Source organism: Thamnophis elegans, unplaced genomic scaffold, assembly GCF_009769535.1.
Source record: "Thamnophis elegans isolate rThaEle1 unplaced genomic scaffold, rThaEle1.pri scaffold_117_arrow_ctg1, whole genome shotgun sequence".
Classification (NCBI taxonomy): domain Eukaryota; kingdom Metazoa; phylum Chordata; class Lepidosauria; order Squamata; family Colubridae; genus Thamnophis; species Thamnophis elegans.
This window is the reverse complement of record NW_022473588.1, coordinates 72,080-86,720: the sequence shown is the minus strand read 5'-3', so window position 1 is coordinate 86,720 and position 14,641 is coordinate 72,080. Positions and strand designations below refer to the sequence as shown.

General features: G+C 43.9%; 1 protein-coding gene across 1 annotated transcript in view; it reads right to left on the bottom strand.

The window, feature by feature from the left end:
* SHD (Src homology 2 domain containing transforming protein D) overlaps positions 1-9,204 on the bottom strand; it is a gene marked incomplete at its 3' end in the record, with an annotated part of 42,804 nt that extends 33,600 nt beyond the window's left edge. Inside the window, exon 1 of the mRNA XM_032238329.1 lies at positions 8,773-9,204. Coding sequence (XP_032094220.1) covers positions 8,773-9,102 — 330 coding nt within the window. The remainder of the gene's footprint in view (positions 1-8,772) is intronic.
* Between the last annotated feature and the right edge of the window lie 5,437 nt (positions 9,205-14,641).

The window sequence follows — 14,641 nt, the reverse complement described above, 5'->3', positions numbered from 1 at the left end:
GATCATGATTGTGTTTGAGATGGGAGGGGGTGTAGGTAGCTCCTAATCTTACACAGATCCCTATTGGGGGTTGCCTTAGCCCTCACCCACCCACCCCAAAACAGGAAGCAGAGAATTGCGAGGGAAGCAGTGTGAATAAAATTGAACTGTGATCTTGCTTGCGGAGTGTGACATTCTAGGTCAAGCATTAGCTCCCATCTGTGCAAAGAGGCACAGAGAGAGAGGGGGGAGGGGAAGGGAAGAGAAAGGGAAAGGAAGAAGCAAAAGAGAAGAGGGAAGAAAGAAAAGAAGGAAGGAAAGAGAAGGGAAGGGAAGGAAGAGGGCAGGAAGGAAAAACGGAAAGGGAAAGAGGGAAAGGAAGGAAAGGGAAAGGAAAGTAAGAAGGGAAGGAAGGAAAAAGGGAAAGAGGGAAAGGAAGGAAAGGGAAAGGAAGAAGGGAAGGAAGAAAAATAGAAAGGGAAAGAGGGAAGGGAAGGGAAGGGAAAGGAAGAAGGGAAGGAAAAATGAAAAGGGAAAGAGGGAAAGGAAAGGAAGAAGGGAAGGAAGAAAAATAGAAAGGGAAAGAGGGAAAGGAAGGAAAGGGAAAAGAAATTAAGAAGGGAAGAAAGGAAAAATGGAAAGGGAAAGAGGGAAAGGAAGGGAAAGGAAGAAGGGAAGGAAAAATGGAAAGGGAAAGAGGGAAAGGAAAGGAAGAAGGGAAGGGAAGGAAGGAAAAATGGAAAGGGAAAGAGGGGAAGGAAAGGAAGAAGGCAAGGAAGGAACAATGGAAAGGAAAGGAAGAAGGGAAGGAAGGAAAAATGGAAAGGGAAATAGGGAAAGGAAAGGAAGAAGGGAAGGGAAGGAAGAAAAAATGGAAAGGGAAGGAAGAAGGCAAGGAAGGAAAAATGGAAAGGGAAAGAGGGAAAGGAAGGGAAAGGAAGAAGGGAAGGAAAAATGGAAAGGGAAAGAGGGAAAGGAAAGGAAGAAGGGAAGGGAAGGAAGGAAAAATGGAAAGGGAAAGAGGGGAAGGAAAGGAAGAAGGCAAGGAAGGAACAATGGAAAGGAAAGGAAGAAGGGAAGGAAGGAAAAATGGAAAGGGAAACAGGGAAAGGAAAGGAAGAAGGAAGGGAAGGAAGAAAAATGGAAAGGGAAGGAAGAAGGCAAGGAAGGAACAATGGAAAGGGAAAGAGGGGAAGGGAAGGAAGAAGGGAAGGGAAGGGAAGAAGGGAAGGAAAGGAAGGGAAACGGGAAAGAGGGAAAGGAAAGGAAGAAGGGAAGGGAAGGATGGAAAAATGGAGAGGGAAAGGAAGGGAAGTGTGTGAAATCCTTCCAGCACAATTAACACTTTTCCAAACAGAAGAGCACTTTCAAAAACACCCCAGTGTCAAAACGTGTCCAGGCAGGAAGAGAGAAAAGAGAATCGAGGTTGCCTTTTGTCCACACACATTTTGCTCCAAGCAGGGGCATCCATGAGTGAGTGAGTGAGTGTGTGTGTGTGTGTGAGAGAGAGAGAGAGGGGGGGGGGGAGAGAGAGAGAGATATGACAGCCACATCTGTGTAACTGAAGCCCACCCCCTTTATTTCCACAGCATCTTGATTTTCTTTTTGACACCCTCCAGGATTTGTCCCTCCTTAAGGACTTGTAACTTGTTAAAACCAGGAAAAAACTTAAATTTTAAGTGGATCGACAGGTCGGGATAGTGCCTGATTCACACAACCTGAGGGAACCCATCTTTACAAACAGACTTGTTGGTCCATTCTGTGAGGCCCAAGCAACTCTGTCAGTTTCCCTCAAGAACTTTAAGAGGTGTGGACTTCAACTCCCAGAATCCCCCAGCCAGTGCCATTTTGAGGGAATCCATCATAACTTTGAACCAAGCAACCAGTCCTAAGTTGAGGACTACTTGTGCATTGCTTCTGCTGCTTTGATTTTAGAACTAGATATTTGTCCTACAGCTAAGTCCTCGACTTACAACAGCTTGTTTAGGGACCAAAGTTCCAACAGCACTGAAAAATGTGACTTACGACCGTTTTTCACACTTACGACCATTGATCAAAATTCAGATGCTTCGCAACCGACGCGCACTTATGACGGTTGCTGGTATCACGTGATCCCCTTTTGCGACCTTCTGATAAGCCAAGTCAATGGGGAAGCGGGATTCACTTAAGGACTGGGTTACTGACTTATCACCTGCAGGGATTCCCTTAACAACTGTGGGCAGGAAAAGATGTAAATTGGGGCAAAACTCACTTAACTGATGTCTCACTTAACAATAGAAATAGTTGGTCTTAAGTCAAGGACCATTGCATTCCACACAGATACCAGTAGATCATCCTTTCTTTCTCTTGTCATGTTAAAAATGAGAGTTTGATGGTCACCCATAGAAGGAGAGAGGGGTACATATGGGGCTTCTCTAATATCTTGCGATTTCTGCTTTTGTGACCGTCTGTCTGTCTGTCTGTCTTTCTGTCTGTCTATCTATCTATCATCTATCTATCATCTATCTATCTATCTATCTATCAATCTATCAATCTATCTATCATCAATCTCTATCAACTATCTATCAATCTATCTATCTATCATCAATCTCTATCAACTATCTATCTATCTATCTATCTATCATCTGTCATCTGTCATCTATCATCTATCTATCTATCTATCTATCTATCATCTATCTATCTAACTATCTATCTATCTATCATCTATCTATCTATCTATCTATCATCTATCTATCTATCTATCTATCTATCTATCTATCATCTATCAATCTCTATCATCTATCAATCTATCAATCTATCTATCTATCATCTATCTATCTATCAAGCTATCTATCATCTATCTATCTATCTATCTATCTATCTATCTATCATCTATCTATCATCTATCTATCTATCATCTATCAATCTATCTATCAATCTATCAATCTATCATCTATCCTCTATCAATCTCTATCATTTATCAATCTATCTATCTATCATCTATCTATCTATCTATCTATCTATCTATCTATCTATCTATCATCTATCTATCTATCTATCTATCTATCTATCTATCTATATATCTATCATCTATCTATCTATCATCTGTCTTCTGTCTGTCTATCTATCTATCATCTATCTATTTATCTATCATTTATCTATCATCTATCTATCTATCTATCTATCTATCGATCTATCAATCTATCGATCATCTGTCTGTCTGTCTGTCTGTCTGTCTTTCTGTCTGTCTATCATCTATCAATCTATCTATCTGTCATCGTCTGTCTGTCTGTCTGTCTGTTTATCGCGTACGGTCTCTGTCTCCTTGGCTGTATAGTGGTTAAAATGCAGCATTGCAGACAAACTCTGCCCATTGCCAGGAGTTCGATCCCAACCAAAGTTGATTCAGCTTTCCCACCTTCCAAAGTCGGTAAAATGAGGAGCCAGATTTTGGGGGGAAATAGGCTGACTTTGAAAACTGCTTATAGAGCACCGTGAAGTGGTATATAAGTCCAAGTGCTATTGCTATCATATAGCTCTCTCTTTCTCTTTTTCTCCCTCTCCCTCCCTCCCTCCCTTCTATCTATTTACAATATCTTCGTATCATCTCCATCTCTCTCTCTCTCTCTGTCCCTCCCTCCTTCTCCCTCTCTCTTTCTCTCTCTCTCTCAAGAGCTTTGGTGGCACAGTGGTTAGAAGGCAGTATTGCTGCTAACTCTGCCCACTGCCAGGAGTTCAATCTTGACCGGCTCGAGATTGAGTCATCCTTCCGAAGTCAGTAAAATGAGGACCCAGATTGTTGGGGAAAATAGCTGACTTTGTAAACCGCTTAAAGAGAGGCTGTAAATCACTATGAAATCGCATATAAGTCTACGTGTTATTGCTATCTATCTATCTATCTATCTATCTATCTATCTATCTATCTATCTATCTATCTATCTATCTATCTATCTATCTATCTATCTATCTACCTACCTACCTACCTACCTACCTACCTACCTACCTACCTACCTACCTACCTACCTATCTATCTATCTATCTATCTATCTATCTATCTATCTATCTATCTACTATTTACCTACCTACCTACCGACCGACCGACCTACCTATCTCTATGTCTCTCTCTCTCTCTATCATCTATCTATCTATCTATCTATCTATCTATCTATCTATCTATCTATCTCTATGTCTCTCTCTATCTCTCTCTATCATCTATCTATCTATCATTTATTTATCTACCTACCTACCTACCTACCTACCTACCTACCTACCTACCTACCTATCTATCTATTTATCTATCTCTATCTTCTGTCTAGGTACAATAGCTATCACTGTCTATCTATCTGCCAGTCTCTATTCTTTCTTTGCCTGCCTGCCTACCTATCATCTGTCTGTCTGTCTGTCTATCTCTCTATCTACCTTCTGTCTATCTACAATATCTATGTATCCTCTCCCCCTCTCTCCCTGCAGTTGTTAAGAGAATTGTGCAGTCATTAAGCAAATCTGTTTTCCCCATTTGACTTTGCTGGTCCAAGAGTCACAAAAGGAGATCATGTGACAACCCCCTCCCCAGGACGCTGCATTTGTCATAAAGAAATGCCAGGGGCCACGCGACCGAGTTTTGATCACATCACCATGCATCGGTTTTAAGTAGCGAGAACCGGTGAGAAGTTTTATTTTTCCGATGCCGTTGTGTAACTTTGGTCACTAAATGAATGGCTATAAGTCAAATACTACTTGCAGTGTGCTACAGTTCTCATCAGTCTCAGGCGCCACAGAAACAGGGTGCAAGACGCGGAGGAGTCTAATAAAATGGTATTTTTTACCATTTCCTACCCAGAAATATTTCATTGATGGAATTATTTATGAGTCCCCTTGCAGGGCAGACGGGGCCTCCATGGGGAGCAGACAAATTAAACCATGTTAAACAAGCTCATGAATAATATCATAAACATATTAGAATTACATAATTAATCAAAAAGAGTATCATATTTATGAAGCCTCCAATGGCACCTCTGCAGGGATATAATTTTAAAAAGGGCAGGAGGGAAAATTGAGACTATAAAGTGGAAACGGTTGCAGCCTCTTTGAAAAATGCTTTTTTTTACACCTGAGGGGCTAAACTGTCTCCAGACCCAATTCTGGCTACAGACGCCTAGAAACCCGTTAAATGCACATAATTCACAAGCTACCTTAATTGCGGGCAGTCCTCGGCTTATGTCCATTCGTTTAGCGTCTGTTCCAAGTTATGGCGGCACTGAAAAAAAATCACATACGGCTGGTCCTCGCACTTACGACCATCAAAATTAGGGTGCTTGGCAACTGGCATGGATTTACGACGGTGGTAGCATCCTTGGGTTTTGTGGCAATGAAAACATGACCGAGAACCGATCCTCACACTTATGACTGTAGCAGCATGCCCATGGTCACAGGATCAAAATTCAGATGCTTGGCAACCGGCTCGTATTTATGACGGTTGCAGCGTCCCGGGGTCACGAGTTCCCCACTTACAACTTTCTCAGCAGGTTTCTGACCAGCAGACAATTGCGGAAGTTGGTTTCATTTAACAACGGCATCACTCACTTAACAACTGCAGTGATTGGCTTAACCAAGCGGTCATAAAAAAAGATCATAAAAACTGAGGTGACTTACTTAGCAACTACCTTGCTTAGCAATGGGAATTGGGACCAACATTTCTGTTGCTAAGCACGATGGTTGTTAAGTGAATCAGGCCTGACGTTAAGACCCTTCCTGCCACAATTGTTAAGGGAATAGTTGCAGTTACAAATTCCTGGTGATTGGCCTAAAGTCACCTAGCCAGCTTTCATGGCTAAGGCGGGACTAGAACTCACCGTCTCCTGGTGATTGGCCCAAAGTCACCAAGCTGGCTTTCCTGCTTAAGGTGGCACTAGAACTCACGGTCTCCAGGTGATTGGCCCAAAGTCATCCAGCCGGCTGTCATGGCAAAGGTAGTACTAGAACTCACTGTCTCCTGGTGATTGGCCCAAAGTCACCAAGCTGGCTTTCCTGCTTAAGGTGGCACTAGAACTCACAGATTCCTGGTGATTGGCCCAAAGTCACCCAGCCGGCTTTCATGGCTAAGGCGGGACTAGAATTCACCGTCTCCTGGTGATTGGCCCAAAGTCACCAAGCTGGCTTTCATGCTTAAGGTGGCACTAGAACTCACGGTCTCCAGGTGATTGGCCCAAAGTCACCAAGCTGGCTTTCTTGCTTAAGATGGGACTAGAACTCACCGTCTCCTGGTGATTGGCCCAAAGTCACCAAGCTGGCTTTCATGCTTAAGATGGGACTAGAACTCACTGTCTCCTGGTGATTGGCCCAAAGTCACCAAGCTGGCTTTCATGCTTAAGATGGGACTAGAACTCACCGTCTCCTGGTGATTGGCCCAAAGTCACCCAGCTGGCTTTCATGCTTAAGATGGGACTAGAACTCACCCTCTCTTGGTGATTGGCCCAAAGTCACCAAGCTGGCTTTCATGCTTAAGATGGTACTAGAACTCACCGTCTCCTGGTGATTGGCCCAAAGTCACCCAGCTGGCTTTCATGCTTAAGATGGGACTAGAACTCACCGTCTCCTGGTGATTGGCCCAAAGTCACTCAACTGTCTTTCCTGCCCTAAGGAGGCACTAAAACTCACCGTCTCTCGGTTTCTAATCCGGTGCCTGAACAACTAGACGATGTATTGAAGCTACTCCATTTCGTTTTCTACTCTCCACCGCTCCTGTTTCCAGACCTAATGAGGACTAGCCCCCTCAAAAGAAGCCCATCAACCGCTCTCCCAGAGCTCGCCTTCCTTTCCCCTCCACCAGTCGTCACAGACCACTTGACAGCGGAGTGTCAAAAGCGCATGATCGATGTGGGAAGGACGGCCACAGATCAAAACGGCAACGACAGAACTAGTCAAAGCACTTCAGGGAAAATGTTGTTGCTGGTTTTTTTTTATGTTTTATTTTTTTTTAAAAAAAATGGTTTATGTTTTCCGTTTAGATCCATCCCGCGATCTGCCTCATCAATTTGATTTTTCGGTATCTTTCTGCTTTTCAGATAAGATTTATAACCTTTATGGTTGCTTTTTTTCCTGCTTTTTTAAAAAACTCGATTTTGTGAATTCTTCCTCAAAAGTTATTCTCAAAAATCAGGAAGAAATTTGACGCCGGGGGAGAGAAAAATACCAAATTTGGTGGCAAAATGTTTCCTTCTGGGGTTGAAGGAAGACCTCGGCTTAGGGACCGTTCAAAGTGACAACGGCACCGAAAAAGGGGACTCACGAACCGTTCCTCACTCTTGCGACCATCGCAGTGATCAAAATTCAGATCCTTGGCAGCTGACTCGTATTTGTGACCGTTACTGAGTCCTGTGGTCACGTGATCCCCCTTTTGCGACCTTCTGACAAGATTCACTTAACAACCTCATTACTAACTTAACAACTGCAGCGATTCACTCGACAACTGTGGCAAGGAAAATGGAGAAAAGCTCACTTAACAACTGTCTTGCATGGTGACCCAAATTTAGGAGTCAATTGTGGTCGTAAGTTGAGGACCATCTGTGTGTTTCTCTAGAGTAGAAAACATTCCTGTTTTTTATTGTCCCCCATAACCCTAACCCTAACCCCCCCCCCAACATACAGGTAGTCCTCAACTTACAACAGTTCATTTAGTGACTCTTCAAAGTTACAACATCACTGGAAAAAAGTGAGTTAAGAACATTTTTCACCCTTATGACCATTACAGCATTCCCCTGGTCACGTGATCAAAATTCAGACACTTGGCAACTGACTCACAGTTATGACGGTTGCAGCATCCCTGGGTAACTTGGTCCCCTTTGGTGACCTTCCGACAAGCAGAGACCACAGGGAAGCTGGACTCACTTAACAACCGTGTTACTAATTTCACAACAGCAATGATTTGCTTAACAACCACAGCAAGAAACGCCATACAATGGAGCAAAACTCACTTAAGCAAATGTCTCATTTAACAACATAAATTCTGGGTTCAATTGCCATCGTAAGACGAGGACTTACATCACCATTTCAACTTTGACACGGGAACTTTTCCCGGAGTAACGTGGAAAAGGCCCCTTCACCACTACTGACGGCCCCTCGCCACCCAAAAAAGGAACTCACAAATAGCTCCAGAGGGATGTGAAATTCTCAAGCTCCCCGAAAATAAAGCGGAAAACTGTTGTGGTCCATCAATGGCCAGTGGAGCTGGCAGCAGATTCGGAGAGTGAGGAGGTTGGGGAGGAACCTGGGCCAGTCCTGGAGTCTGGGGAAGGCTCTGAGGAGGGCTCTGTGTCGGAGGCAGAGAGGGGGACAGGGCCGTATGCCAGTTATCAGCTGCCTTCGGAGTCAGAGATCAATGAGGCAGAAGAACAGCTGGAGCCTGTTCCCAGTGTGTCCATGCTCAGAGTTGCCAGAGGAAGGGAACAGCTAAGGAACAAGAGTCGACTTGGGAGTAAGGCCACAGGTGGACGGTGAATGGCCCCTCCCAGAGGAAATAAAAGAGAAGCGAAAGGGGAGTGGAGTTTGCAGGAGACCATTAGTTCCCTTAATTGGTTCCTGACTCTCCAAGTCTCCAAGCCAGATAAGGTCTGTGACTATAAATCCTCCCTTGAAAGACTTTGCTGGATGTGAATGAGAAGAATTCACAGGAAATTAAGGGGTTTTTTTTTGGTCGGGACAAGGATTTGCTTCGTGCCCTTGGGAAGCCTAGAACAAAAACCGGAAGCCTCTCCCCCTCCCCAGGGGACAAAACCATCCCAAGACGCGCGAGAGAGACTAGAAACCGCATTTTACCTGATCTGACGGGACGGCCGAGTCCTCGCCCACCGTGGCAAGGAGGGCCTTGCTCCGGTTAAGATCAGAGGCGTCTACTTTGATGAGACGGTGTTTGGGCGACCCGTACTTCCCTTCCAAATTGCCGCTGCAGACACACCCCTTACTCGGAGAGCCTCCCGGATCGGGATCGGTTTTGCCGTCGCCCTCTTCGTAGGGATCCTCAAAATCTAAACTCTTCTGGGCCCGATAGGCCTTTAAGATATCACTCTCGGTGTAATCTGGTTTGGGAGGCTGTGGGGGAGACCTCCTGCTCCCAAAACTGAGGTAATCCTTAAACCATTTGGCCATGGGTTCCCCTTTATCCGAGGTTGGTGGCAGCCAGGACACTCCCACCACCCCCAAATTCCCTGCGAGACGGACAAGCCGACTAGGAACGAAGCCCAATCTTCAAATCCTCGCTGAAGATCATCCGTATGAATTGGGATTGGTAATCCGGATTAGCTGCTATCCATCACTGCTCCTGATGTGAAGAAGGAAAGGGAAGCGGAGTGGTTATTTCACCCTGTGCTGGTAGTCCTCGACTTACAACTGTTCGTTTAGTAACCATACAACGGCACTGAAAAAAAAAGATTTGGGGCCATTTCTCTTTTTCTCTGTCTCTTTCTCCATCTCTCTCTCACTCTCATTCTTTATCTCTGACTTTCTCATTCTCTCTTTCTCTCTGTTTCTCTCTGTTTGTTTCTCTCTTTTTTCTCTCTCTCATTATTCACTCCATCCATCCACCTCTATCTCTTTATTATTCATCCATCCATCCATCCATCCATATAATTACTCCATCCATCCAGATGAGAGATTTTCAACTATAAGATGTGGACTTCAACTAATATCTCTCTCTTTCTCTCTCTTTCACATTTTCTGCTCTTCTCTCTGTCACTTCCCCCCTCTTTCTTTCTCTCACTTTCTCACTCTCTTTCTCTTTCTCCCTCTCTCTTTCTCATTCTCTCTCTCCCTTTCTCCATTACTTACTCCATTCATCCATCTCTATCTATCCATTATCTATCCATTCTTCGATCCCTCCCCCACTCTTTCCATCCATCCAATTACTCCATCCATCCAGACAAGAGAGATTTTCAACTATAAAATGTGGACTTCAACTAATATAGATCTCTCTTTCTCTCTCACACTTTCTCCCTCCCTCTTTCTCTCTCTTTCACCTTTCCCGCTCTTCTCTCTCTCACACTTTCTCTCTCTGTTTCTCTCTCCTTCATTACTTATTCCATCCATCCATCTCTATCTCTCTATTATCCATCCATCCATCCATCCATCCATCCATCCATCCATCTATATAATTACTCCATCCACCCAGATGAGAGATTTTCAACTATAAGATGTGGACTTCAACTAATATAGATCTCTCTTTCTTTCTCTCACTTTCTCCCTCCCTCTTTCTCTCTCTTTCACCTTTTCTGCCCTTCTCTCTCTCACACACACTCTTTCTCTCTCTCTCTTTCTCTCTCTGATTCTCTCTCTCTCTCTCTCTCTTTCATTACTTACTCCATCCATCCATCCATCTCTATCTATTATCTATCCCTCCCTCCATCCAATTATTCCATCCATCCAGATGAGAGAGATTTTCAACTATAAGATATAAACTTCAACTAATATAGATCTAACTGTACAGTTCTCGACTTACAACCATTCAACGTTACAATTCAACGTTACAATGGCATTGAAAACAGTGACTTATGTCCATTTTTCACACTTACGCCCAGCATCCCTAGGGTCGCGTGATCAAAATTCAGATGTTTGGCAATTGACTCATATTTGTGACGGTCACATTGTCCAGGGAATCATGTGATCCCTTTTGCGACCTTCTGACAGGCAAAATCCAGATTCGCTTAACAACCGTTTTACTAAGTTAATGACTGCAGCGATTCACTTCACAACCGCGACAAGAAAGGTCGCAAAATGGGGCAACTGTCACTTAACGACTGTCTCGCTTAGCAACGAAAATTTGGCCCTCAGCTGTGGTCGTAAATCAAGGTCTACCTGAAATATTGCTGGAATTGTACGATGGGGTTTTTTTTTCCCCCTCCAGTAATCTAAGCTTACATTTGATTTCCTGGAATAAATCACTCATATTTGGCAGGCATATTGCTGAAGCTAAAAAACTGTGATTTAAGCAAAACTTGAATTTAGGCAAGCTATCAATTTTAAAAGAGGCTTGCTCCCGGGGAGGAAAGCTAGGGCAAATCTAAACAGCATCCTAAAAAGCAGAGATATCATCACCCTGCCAACAAAAGTGCATATAATCAAGGCTGTGGTTTCCTCAGTTGCAATGGATGGCTGTGAAGGTTGGGCCATAAGGAAGGCTGAGCGCCAAAGAATGGAGGCCTTTGAACTCTGGTGCTGGAGAAGACTCCTGCTCTGAGTCCCTTGGACTGCAAGGCCATCCAACCGGTCAGTCCTAGAGGAGATCAACCCTGACGGCTCTTTAGAAGGCCAGATCCTGAAGAGGAAACTCAAGTATTTTGGCTACCTGATGAGAAGGAAGGACTCCCTGGAGAAGAGCCTCATGCTGGGAACGATGGAGGGCAAAAGGAGAAGAAGGGAGCGGCAGAGAATGAGGGGGCTGGATGGAGTCACCGAAGCAGCAGGCGTGAGCTTAAAGGGACTCCAGAGGATGGTAGAGGACAGGAAGGCCTGGAGGGACGTTGTCCATGGGGTCGCAATGGGTCGGACATGACTTCGCAACTAACAACAACAAATCAATTTTGCCCCTTTTTTGGACTGCTCCAGTCTTTAGAATAAAATAGTTAACTTTTGCCCTACCTTTCTAGACAGTCATATAGAACAGTGTTTCTCAACCTTGGCAACTTGAAGTCCAGACATCTTCAAGTTGCCAAGGTTGAGAAACATTGGATAGAATATTGCCACAAAGTAGAGCCGAGGTGGCGCAGTGGTTAAATGCAGCACTGCAGGCTACTTCAGCTGACTGCAGTTCTGCTGTTCGGCTGTTCAAATCTCACCGGCTCAAGGTTGACTCAGCCTTCCATCCTTCCGAGGTGGGTAAAATGAGGACCCGGATTGCTGTTGGGGGCAATATGCTGACTCTGTAAACCGCTTAGAGAGGGCTGAAAGCCCTATGAAGCGGTATATAAGTCTAACTGCTATTGCTAAGTACTGTGGCCCATTTAGGAGGTCTTTTTGCACTGAGGGCATTATTGCTATGGCGAGAACACAGATGGAAAGTACATATATATCTCAGGCGAATAAGCAAGGCTGGATAAAGATTTATGAGGGGATTTTTTTTTCCCTGCAAACTTCTTCACAACAATACACAAAACCAGATTTTACTGTAAACAGGCCAGACGTATCCAGTTTTGGCCATGTCGGTTCTGCAAATATTGCGGTGGCAATGGTTTTATATTTTATTTTATTGATCCAATCGATGCCACCAAATCTTATAAGAGGAACTCTGTAACACTGTACCGAAAAATGCATTTAGGAGTTCAACAAATTCCAGCAAAGGTGCTTTCTCAAATGTGTGGCCTACCTCACTGGATTGCTGTGAGCGTTATCAATAAAAACTTTTCAATTGTATATATTATAAGAGAAGGACCAGGGGAGACATGATAGCAGTGTTTTAATATCTCAGGGGCTGCCACAAAGAAGAGGGGGTCCAACTATTCTCCAAGGCACCTGAGGGTAGAACAAGAAGCAATGGGTGGAAACTAATCAAGGAGAGAAGCAACTTAGAACTGAGGAGAATTAATTGTGAGAACAATTAACCATTGGAACAGTTTACCACCAGAAATTGTGAAGTTTTTAAGAAGAGACTGGACAGCCACTTGTCTAAAATGGTATAGGGTTTCCTGCCTGAGCAGGGGGGGGGGGTTGGACTAGAAGACCTCCAAGGTCCCTTCCAACTCTGTTATTCTCTATTCTGTATTCTATTATAGTGTTGATTCATCCAACAGAAAGCATCTTTAGACTGGGCATTCTCTGATAACTCAGTCTAACAAAGGATAGTTGCTGTTATTGTTGTTCTTGGTATTATTATTAATTTAATCAATTCGATTCACAGTCTGGGATTGATTAAAAAAAAACTTAACAGTTCAAGTCCTAACCAAGGACCTAACAGCTGTCAAGGTAACGTCTGAATATGTAGGCAGTTCCGAGTAGGGTGGTTTTTGACAAATTGGGAATATTATATTGTTATTGCTATTATAGTTACCATTATTGCTATTTTTATTATCACCAATAATAATTAAAAGCCTTCCTTGGCTTGCCTCATTCCTAGTGTTTCTTTCCCATGGAAACAGCTGGGCTTTTAGATTTTATTCTATCCTCTAAATGGCACAGATTAGAAGAAAAATCTAAGCATTAAACAAATCCTTTATAATCTCACGGCTCCTATCTTTAACAAAATATTAAATTGCAGTTCGGTAGCTTCTGTTTTTGGCTACATTTTTCCCTCCTCCCCAGTTCCCCTTTAGAGGATTTGGTACAGTGGGGATATTTACTTTCAAGTTTTCCTTGTAAATCCATCGGGCTAAGACAACCAAAGTTCAACAGATGAATCTTAGGAGGGGGAAAATGCAGAATCTTCAAAAGATGCTAATCTTACTCAAATGTCACCTTCCTGCTGAACTCAGCATGGCTCACATCACATTTTTGGGGGGGTGGGAGGGAATTGTTAGGCTTGAAATTCAACCTAAGGGCATAAAGACTGCTCACACTTTTCAGTTTCGGGGCAAAAGATAATTTGGTCCTTCCCTGCCAATCCAACCTATCGCACCTCAAAAAAGACCTTCCTTTTTTTAAAAAAAACAGTGCCAACCTTGCAAATGGTTTGAGTCAAAAAACAGAGGGAGAAAACACCATTTAAAAAAAAATCAGAAAGAGAAGAGAAGAGGGAAGGGAGGGAAGGAAAGGAAGTATGCAGATGAAGAGAAGGGAAGGATAGAAAAGAGGGAAGGGAAGAATAGGAAAACGGGAGGGGGAGGGAAGGATAAGAAAGAGGGAAGAGAAGGGAGAGAAAAGAAGGGAAGGGAAGGAAGTATACAGATGAAGGGAAGGATAGAAAAGAGGGGAGGGGAGGGAAGGATAGAAAAGAGGAAGGGAAGGGAGAGAAGGGAAGGGAAGGAAGTATACAGATGAAGGGAAGCATAGGAAAGAGGGAAGGGAAGAAGGGAAGAAAGGAAGGGAAGGGGTATATAGATGAGGAAGGGAAGGATAGGAAAAAGGGAAGGATAGGAAAGCGGGAGGGGAGGGGAGGATAAGAAAGAGGGAAGAGAAGGGAGAGAAAAGAAGGGAAGGGAAGGAAGTATACAGATAAAGGGAAGGATAGAAAAGGGGAGGGAAGGATAGGAAAGAGGGAAGAGAGAGAAGGGAAGGGAAGGAAATATACAGATGAAGGGAAGGATAGGAAAGAGGGAAGGGAAAGGAAGAAGGGAAGAAAGAAAGGGGGTATATAGATGAGGAAGGGAAGGATAGGAAAGAGGGAAGGGAAGGAAGTATACAGATGAAGGGAAGGATAGGAAAGAGAGAGGGGGAGGGGAGGATAAGAAAGAGGGAAGAGAAGGGAGAGAAAAGAAGGGAAGGGAAGGAAGTATACAGATGAAGGGAAGGATAGAAAAGAGGGGAGTGGAGGATAGGAAAGAGGGAAGGGAGAGAAGGGAAGGAAGTATACAGATGAAGGGAAGGATAGGAAAGAGGGAAGGGAAGGGAAGAAGGGAAGAAAGGAAGGGAAGGGGGTATATAGATGAGTAAGGGAAGGATAGGAAAGAGGGAAGGGAAGAAGGGAAGGAAGTATACAGATGAAGGGAATGATAGGAAAGAGCGAGAGGAAGAGAGGGAAGAAAAGGAAAGGGAAATTAAGGCG